The following is a 9,330-nucleotide window of genomic DNA, read 5'->3' on the forward strand; positions in this document are numbered from 1 at the left end:
TCCAGTTCAACTCCACATGTGCTGATTTAGGTCTATCAAAAAGGCTTGGTCTAGGTTACTACACCCGTCAGCTAAAAATATCCACAGCTCAGCTCTGCCACACAGCCCTCACAGCAGCAGAAGCGGTTACTACTCTTTAATTCCCTGTGTTGTCACACTATCCTTGTTCTCTTGTTCCTCCACTCTGCCTTTGGCATCACTGGCTGGATACAAATGTAATGTGTGATAGTCAGCGCTAGATAATAAGTGTTTGTGAAATGATTGGACGTGGTCTTGGAGAGCAGCACTGTCGGTGCTCTTAAGGATTTATGTCAGAGGTATTTTCTTGCATGTCGTCTTCGACATTATATGCGAAGGGTTAACTCTTCGATTCATAGCGTGGGTACTGCATCGATGTGGGACAGCGGACTGCAAATTTAAATCAGACCCAGCAGAAAATTGTCGAGATAAATTACTGTACTGACGCCCCCTTCTGGCCGCGGGATGACATTAACATGAAATCAATGGCTGCCAAAGTGACGTGGGTGTCGTCTTCCTCCTGATTGGTTAGTTGACGGCTCGCTTGTAGGCGCTGGCGCGAACGTGCCCATGTTGTAGTGAGAGGCGAGACAAAAGCGCTCTGGCTAGCCTGCTAGCTACCATTTTAATCGGATATCACAGTTAGCAAGCTGCTGAACTGCCAATAATATATATTTTTTTGCTACAAACATCTGTTTACCGGTGGTTCTGCTACAATGGCCGATAAGGAAGGTAACGGATTCGTATTTCATTATGATAATTAGGGCTACTGCTGTTAGCTGAGCTGTGCTGTTCAGTCAGTGGTTGGATGGCTAGCAAGCCGATATTATCTACGCTAGCTAGCTAGCATGAGCATGTCTGTCGAAATTCCATCACACTGTGATCCCATTACTGTTCATTTGAAACATTAGCTTGCTATCTTAGGGAGTCGTTGCCATTAGAAATAATTTGCCAACAAACATAATTTGTCGTTATACTGTCCTAACTTGCAAGCTCCGTGAATTGTTTGGACGACGTAACGCGCGTCAGTGAGCTGGCTAATTTGCATTCCGCCTGCATCTCAGTATTACCCGGGAAAATCTTAACATGACCAAGCAAGCATATGTGTCAATTGTCAGAAACCTACCTCAAAATATCCCCCGCGATCTCCTCTGTCTTACTCTGTAGCTGCATTTGACGATGCGGTGGAGGAACGTGTGATCAACGAGGAGTATAAGATTTGGAAGAAGAACACACCTTTCCTGTATGACCTGGTCATGACCCATGCCCTTGAGTGGCCTAGCCTGACCGCTCAGTGGCTCCCCGATGTCACCAGGTAACCAAAGCACCCACTCTTTCAGTTGTTCACAGTGACTCACACTGCATCAACAGCAATAGACCCATGACGATTTTGGTTCCTACCCTAGACCCGAGGGGAAGGATTTCAGCGTGCACCGCCTGGTTCTGGGCACGCACACTTCCGACGAGCAGAACCACCTGGTCATCGCCAGCGTACAGCTGCCCAATGATGATGCCCAGTTCGACGCCTCGCACTACGACAGCGAGAAAGGAGGTAAAGTGTCGACACACACACCAGTTTGTAAAATAACCCTCATTTCTACAAGCATCACCAATGGTCTTAACTTGCCCCGCCCTCCCCACAGAATTTGGAGGCTTTGGCTCGGTGAGTGGAAAGATAGAGATCGAGATCAAGATAAACCACGAAGGCGAGGTGAACCGGGCGCGCTACATGCCCCAGAACCCCTGCATCATCGCCACCAAGACCCCCACCTCGGACGTGCTGGTGTTCGACTACACCAAGCACCCCTCCAAGCCTGGTACGTGGGTCTGGAGTCGCCCTGTGTGTCAATCCATCACCAGTATCTAAGCCCTTGAATGTGTCAAGGATTCTTGATTCATCCCCACAGGGTGCTTTGAGAAATCCACTTCCAATTCTCACTCTTCCGTGTAAATTAGATAAAGTTCAGCGTGTTCAGATGTAGCCGGGACGCGTTTTGATAGTCCCTTGTTCTCGGTAGCAGTCACTGTGTGTGAGGCCGTTACGGTAGCGTGAGGTGACCCCTGTCCCTTTGTGGTCCCCAGACCCCTCTGGAGAGTGCACCCCGGACCTGAGGCTGAGAGGCCACCAGAAGGAGGGCTACGGCCTCTCCTGGAACCCCAACCTGTCTGGCTGCCTGCTCAGCGCCTCTGACGACCACGTAAGACAAACACACACTGCAACAGCACTACTGCACTGTTTATATTGTACAGTATCATTTTAGAATGATTAGGAATTGTTAGCATTTTGTTGTAAATTGTATACATTTATATTTAAAGACTGCAGACACTTTTAATACTCTTATATGGTTATTATATGTTTATTGTATGCACCTGCCCACCAAAGGTAAATTCCTTGTTTGTGTAAACTTACTGGGGGGGGGGACCTGATTGTGACGTACAAACACACGGGCAAGACAACTCTGCTTGTTTTCTGTGTTTGAGTGTCTCATCTCTTATTTTTTTTCTTCTCTCTCTCCCCCTCTCCTATCTGTGTCCCCCCTCCCCCCATGCAGACCATCTGTCTGTGGGACATCAGCGCGGTGCCTAAGGAGGGGAAGATTGTGGACGCCAAGACCATCTTCACGGGCCACACGGCTGTGGTGGAGGACGTGTCTTGGCACCTGCTGCACGAGTCTCTCTTCGGATCGGTGGCCGACGACCAGAAGCTCATGATGTCAGTTTCCCGGGCGTCTCTCCCAAAGCCTTGCAGTGCATACGGCATCTGAGCATGTCAACCAACGTCATGTTTATCCTCTGTCTCTCTCTCACACACAGCTGGGACACGCGCTCCAACAACACCTCCAAGCCCAGCCACGCCGTGGACGCCCACACGGCCGAGGTCAACTGCCTGTCCTTCAACCCCTACAGCGAGTTCATCCTGGCCACAGGCTCTGCCGACAAGGTCTGTCTGCCCCATGCCGGCCTCCTCTGGCTGGGGAGGACTTGGCTTCAGCTGCCCCTACCTGGAATGGAGGGGTACGAGACTGTTTTAGACAGGAAGCTGTTTTGCTCACTTCCTCCTTGTTCTTCTTCTTCTCTCAGACTGTGGCCCTCTGGGACTTGAGGAACCTCAAACTGAAGCTGCACTCCTTCGAGTCGCACAAAGACGAGATCTTCCAGGTAGGACCCCCCCCCTCCTCCCCCCCCCCCCCCCCGAGCTTCTGTGCCTGTTCTCCACCGCCTGGACCTGTAACAAGCTCTCTGATTGGTCGTTGCAGGTCCAGTGGTCGCCCCATAACGAAACCATTCTGGCGTCTAGCGGCACAGACAGGAGGCTCAACGTCTGGGACCTCAGGTAGATAAAACACACACACACACTCACAGGGTTGGCTCACGGGACCCTGTTATTTTGTAAGTGAACCTCTACACACCCAAACACCTCTTTTTTATTGATTTGCTCAGTAAAACATCCTTGTGTGTATTTTCTAGTAAAATCGGAGAGGAGCAGTCTCCTGAAGATGCAGAAGATGGCCCTCCAGAACTTCTGGTGAGTGACGCTCCTCTGACACCGACCGTGTCGTCATGAGACAGGAACAGAGAGCACATGATCGTCAGAACGGGCTGTGGTTGTGAGTCTGTGAAGCCGGTCTAACCCTGTCGCTGTCCGCAGTTCATCCACGGAGGTCACACGGCCAAGATCTCAGACTTCTCCTGGAACCCCAACGAGCCCTGGGTCCTGTGCTCGGTGTCTGAGGACAACATCATGCAAGTCTGGCAGATGGTGAGACTCCCGTACACACTCGCTCCTCCGAACACACCTTACCTCCAACACACAGGACAGTACACACACACACACACACAGCTTACCCACCTCTCACCTTCTGTCTGTCCAACCAGGCTGAGAACATCTACAATGATGAGGACCCAGAGGGGGCAGCAGATCCAGAGGTCACCGTCTAGAGGCTGACCCCCTGCCCCCCCAGCCCCCTCTTCACCCGCCACCCTCACCCATCCCCACTGTGCAGCCCGGGGCTCGGGACACCTCCATAGTCAAGCACCACGAGCTCTCGTCAGCTCCTCTCCTGAATCTCTGCAGATGTTTATGGTTGACATCAGAGTGCTAACACTGGTCCAATATAGGAGAACTGTAGTTAGCTTACAGTGAACGTCTCTTATTGGTCAGGTAAAGGAGATTGAGAGAGGACAGTCTTGTTTTCGAGGAGCACCCCCCCCCCCATCCATGTTTTCGTAGTTTCTGAAGGCGGTACCATGGAAAGCCGTGTCTCGACAACAGGAAGTAATTTATTGTCGGAAGAATTTCTCCCAGCTCCGGTTTTTGTACTGTATTATAAAGAAGTGTATTTTTCTAAGCCCTCTCCATTGGCCTTTCCTTGCCTTGTTACTTCTCTCCTTTGACTTCTCCTATTCAGAAATGTCCGTAATTTGACTCTTGGCACAGGGAGGCTAGGTGATGGTATAGCTTTTTGACCGCAAAGAAAAGATGTTGAAAGACAAAATTCCATGTTCAGACAACTACGTCAAGGATGGATTTGGTGACTCCAGAAATGAGGGTTAGATCCCTGGTCACTTATAGTAGTTTTTATACATGCATCGATCGTCCCATAATCTACGCTAGGTGTGTTCTCGAACATTTTCATATTGTTATGTGTATTTGAAGGTATCCTCTGTCTGTTTCCCTCATTCTCTTGTTTTCCATTTGTACAGTAAATGCATTCTTAATAAAAACTTTTCTCTCTCTCCCCCCCCAGCCTTTGTTTAATTTAATGTGGTATGCAAGTTGGGTCCCACTGTATATATTTAGGTCAGGATTGTACAAATTGGTCTCCCTGCTATTTTTAGGTTCACCTTTGCTAATGTATACAGACATGATCAGACAGTGCTGGTCAGAGCTGCAGTATGTTGAGTCAAAGATGACGTACTCTTTCTCCTAACCCCGTATCGCTCTCTCCGCTTTTTAAAAGCTGCGTTGTCCTTATATGCACACCTCTCTTCAGAAGCCTTAGTCAGAGCTGTCAGCTCATCACCACCACTCGCACAGTTTGAAGTGAAAGAACAAACCTTTATTCATGTGGGTGACGCATCCTACAAGCTCTAGAATCGTCTTTATACACAGTGTTCTGCTACGCTGTGTTCTGGAGTGTTCCACTACGCTGTGTTCTGGATTCTGTCATTCCAGATCCCGCTGATGCAACCGTGGTTACAGATCCATCTTCATGATGTCATCGCGTTTTGTCGTGTTTGCTGTCGTCGGTTCACTCTTGTGGTCCTGGATGGCGTCCCTGTTGTAAGAGGACTGAAGTGAGGTCCATGGGAAGGTCTGTAGGTTTCATCACACATAGGTGGGACATGTCCAAGCCACTTTTTGAAAACGGTAAATCTGTCCCCGTCCCACAGTTTTTATTAAGAACATATTTAGGCCCTAATGGTTGCATCCTTAGTCATTCAAAAAACTGTCCCACCCATGTCTGAAAACAAACCTAGGCCCCTGGTTTAAACAGTAAGTGAAATTGACATTCAAACATGTAAATAGGTGCGTTCGACTTCATGCAGCGCCGGGGTCGCCTGCAGCTGCCTGCAGCCCAGCTGACTTGAAGCAGCCAATGGCATTCTCAGCTTCAAGTTAGTCGGCGCCGCCGGCGCTGCATGAAGTCGAACACAGCTCTTGATTCATCCGAAGGAAGGCATGTGATGTTTGCTGTAGTGAAGATAACAGACCTATACTGGAGTATCGTCTTATTGAGGGTGTCTTTCAGCTCCTCCAGCTTCTTGCTCTTCCTCTTCTGAACAAGCAGCTCAGTCTTCAGCTGTCGGCTGCTCTCCTCCAGCCTGCCTACCATGTCCTGTGGACCACTCGGGGTTAGAAGGATTATATATCTTTTACAAACAAATGAAAACATCTACATTTCAGTCACTGTGATACTATCTGCCTTGTATAAAATATATATATATTTTTTAAATTTTTGAGAGAAATTTCTTTTAAAAAAAACACTCCTTTCACACACAGTGAAAGGAGAGGTGCAGAGAGGGGAGGGGAGGGGAGAAGTCTAGAAACAGAGTAGAGTAAATCAAGAGCAGAGTACAATAGAGTCCTCATCAAGCTCATCATAATGCCCAACAAAATGTGTAAACTCTCTCACTTCCTCCTTCATCCTGTATCTCTCACTTCCTCCTCCATCCTGTATCTCTCACTTCCTCCTTCATCCTGTATCTCTCACTTCCTCCTTCATCCTGTATCTCTCGGTTCCTCCTCCATCCTGTATCTCTCACTTCCTCCTTCATCCTGTATCTCACTTCCTCCTGTATCTCTCACTTCATCCTGTGTCTCTTACTTCCTCCTGTATCTCACTTCCTCCATCCTGTACCTCTCACTTCCTCCTTCATCCTGTATCTCTCACTTCCTCCTCCATCCTGTATCTCTCACTTCCTCCTCCATCCTGTATCTCTCACTTCCTCCTTTACCCTGTGTCGCTTCACGTCCTCCCTCCGCTGCATGTCCATGAGTGTGAGTCTCTCCTCCAGACAGACCCTCTGCAGCTCCAGCCTCTGTCTCTCCTCCCTCAGGGGTCCCAGACGGGCCCTGAGCTCCTGGGCCTGCTCCCTGGCCTTCACCAGGGCCCCTGCCCCCCCCTCCCTTCGCTTCACCAGCCCCAGCAACACAGGCTCATATCTGGAGGGGGGTGGGGCGGGGGGGGGGTTAAGGGCGTAAGGCATATATGTAGAACGTGGACAAAAGTACAGAGTACAAAGTTCAATCTTTTTACGTTTGCGGTGAAAGCGATTTGTTTTGAGATGTGGGAGTTTAGAGCATCAGACGTTGTTGATGATAGGTTACTTGTACCTTTCCTCCAGGGCCTTGATCCCCCCCTGCAGATACTGCTGGATGTCCCCACAAGAGTGTCTCCTACACTGGGACAGCTCCTCCTGGGGGCTGGGGGTCTGGCTGGAGGTGTGGGCTTGTAGCCGGGCCTGCAGGCTGGCTAGCTGGTCCCGATGGGCTGAGCGAAGCTGGCTCACCTCCTCCGTCAGCTGGGCCACGTGGGACTGAAGCTCCTCCTAGGACAGAGAAAGAAGTAAAGAAAGTATTTATATCGTTTATATTTATAAGTTTATGTAATTTTTTTTAATGTAAAAGGCTTTATGGTTCTGTGTAGCTCAGAGCAGCATGTGGAACGATTTGTAGATTCACTGAATTCCAGAAGGTTCTAGAAGATTTCGTTGTCTGAGGTGATCGAAGGTTCTAGAAGCCGTACCTGTCCCTTTAGGAAGCTGTCCACGTCGCTCTGCTGCGTCGCCAGGGCGACCTGGCTGTGGGCGCAGTCCCTGGCGACGGCGAACAGCCTCCTCTTCAGCCGGCGTGTCTCCTCCTGCCAGCCCTGCCTCTCCAGCCTCGCCCGCGCCAGCCTCCCCTCCTCCTCCCTCCTCTCCCCCCTCAGACTCCCCACCTCCCTCATCCTCTCCCCGCGCCTCGCCTCCGCCTCCACCCCCAGCACCCACAGCAGCGCCTCCACCCCCTCCTCCCCCCTCCCTTCCCCCTCCTCCCCCCTCAGCCGGAGAACCTCGGCCAGCAGCTCCTCCCTCCGTCCCTCCAGGCGCCCCACCTCCTCGATGCAGCCTTCCAGACGGGCGCCCAACGCCCCCAGCTCCTCCCTGTCACCCCCCAGCGCCTCCACCCCGACCCCCGTCCCTGCCGGCTCGAGGGGGTTGGGGTCTGCGCCGCCCCGACTCACCACGGACATGTGTCCTATGGCGGCTGTCTCCATGGAGACCCCTACCCCCCCTAAGGGCCCCTCCATGGAGACCCCTACCCCCCCTAAGGGCCCCTCCATGGAGTCCCCTACCCCCCCTAAGGGCCCCTCCTTGGAGACCCCCGTCTCCAAGGGATCTGAACAGAGTCCGCCTCCTCCCACATCAACCCTGACATCAACGTAGGTCCCAGTCTCAGCACAGGTCCCTCCATAAAGACCCCCCTCTTCCCCCTGCTCGACCCAGGGACGGAGAGGGGGCGACTGGGCCTCCCTGTTCCTGCCCAGGCTGAGGTATCCTTGCTCTGGGCGCTCGTCCCAGTCCACTGGGGTGAGGTCCATGCCAGCCTCCTCCATGCAGCTCTCCAGCATGGCCAGCATTCCCAGCAGCTCTGTCTGGTACTCGGTCATGGTCCCGCTCAGCTCGGTCCCGGCCGACGTCAGGGGCAGCTGGGCCTCAGAAGATGCACCCCTCGTGTCCCCGTACCCGTCCAACGAGGAGCCCGGACCCTGTGGGTGGGGCGTGCCCCGCCCCCCCCGGGTCCTAGTCCCATCCAGGCGGGTGCGGAGGGCGGATCGATTCGCCTGACGGGACGCCCCCGCGGGGCCTCCTGCTGGATCCGTCGGAGGCAGTGTCCGTGCCGGCCCACCGGGGTGTGGGTCAGGGTGGGGGGTGGAGAGCGGAGAGCCCAACAGCACGCCCGTCAGCCCCTCACAGCTCCTCAGAAGCTCATCCATCTCGCCCAGGTGGGCCCCGTACGGAGGGGCCCTGCCCAGGCCTGTCCCTGAACCTCTCCCCCCCGCCTGGAGGAGCGAAGGAGCTCGCATACACTCTCCTGTCTCCCTCCCTCGCTCCATCCCCTCCTCCTTCTCCTCCTCCTCCTCATCGATGAAGAGGAAGCCGGCCGAAGGGTCCGGCTGGAAATCGTTCTCCGGATCCTTCATCTGCTCAGCTGGTCCGACGTCCAATCACATGGCTCACATCGCTGCGGGGACAAGGTATAAGCTAGGGGAAGGATTCGACAATACATAGACCTTAAGCGTACAGGAGGGGGCCCAACCCTGTTCCTGGACAGGAACCACCCAGTAGGTTTTTTCACTCAAACCTCAGTTACGTAGATCATCAACTAGTGTGTTGTTGGGATCAGATGTGTTGAAGTAGGGATGAAATCCAAACCTACGGGATGGTAGAGGAACCGGGTTGGGCAGCCCTGAGGTGCAGTGAGTTGATGAGGTGAAATAGCACTCTGTGTGTGTGTGTGTGTGTGTCGGGTAGGGGGGGGGGGGGGGGGGGGGGGGGTGGGACCTGAGTCACTCAGACAGCTGCCTCGGATCCAACCCACATAACACTCCACCTGACAGCTGGGAGTGTGCTGACACACACACACACACACACACACACAGAGGAATTCACACATAACATGTGACACTGTCTCATTGTATAAACATGTACGAACCCCATAAGCTTTTGGCACGACAACAGCCAGTAAACAGATTACACAGCGGGAGAGAATGATCCTAACATGTCATGTACGGGCCAGGGTACACATACGTGTTCCCTGGTTGGCAT

The 9,330-nt window shown here is 52.6% G+C and overlaps 2 protein-coding genes across 2 annotated transcripts; one reads left to right on the top strand and one right to left on the bottom strand.

Moving 5' to 3' along the window:
• The first annotated feature begins 575 nt into the window (after positions 1-575).
• Positions 576-4,760, top strand: rbbp4 (retinoblastoma binding protein 4). Its single transcript, XM_062445653.1, has 13 exons — positions 576-750; positions 1,186-1,333; positions 1,425-1,570; positions 1,662-1,835; positions 2,101-2,216; positions 2,571-2,731; positions 2,833-2,959; positions 3,100-3,177; positions 3,276-3,352; positions 3,487-3,544; positions 3,668-3,778; positions 3,895-3,945; positions 3,981-4,760. Exons 1-13 carry the CDS (start codon positions 735-737, stop codon positions 4,119-4,121), a joined length of 1,404 nt encoding a protein of 467 aa, XP_062301637.1. The 5' UTR covers positions 576-734; the 3' UTR covers positions 4,122-4,760.
• Positions 4,761-5,056: 296 nt separating this feature from the next.
• On the bottom strand, positions 5,057-8,746 carry LOC134006975 (uncharacterized). The gene is made up of 6 exons (XM_062446088.1): positions 8,447-8,746; positions 7,269-8,389; positions 6,857-7,071; positions 6,478-6,685; positions 5,734-5,858; positions 5,057-5,297 (listed from the first exon to the last, which is right to left on the bottom strand). Exons 1-6 carry the CDS (start codon positions 8,703-8,705, stop codon positions 5,216-5,218), a joined length of 2,010 nt encoding a protein of 669 aa, XP_062302072.1. The 5' UTR covers positions 8,706-8,746; the 3' UTR covers positions 5,057-5,215.
• Positions 8,747-9,330: the final 584 nt, after the last annotated feature.

Source organism: Osmerus eperlanus, chromosome 20 (assembly GCF_963692335.1).
Source record: "Osmerus eperlanus chromosome 20, fOsmEpe2.1, whole genome shotgun sequence".
Taxonomy (NCBI): domain Eukaryota; kingdom Metazoa; phylum Chordata; class Actinopteri; order Osmeriformes; family Osmeridae; genus Osmerus; species Osmerus eperlanus.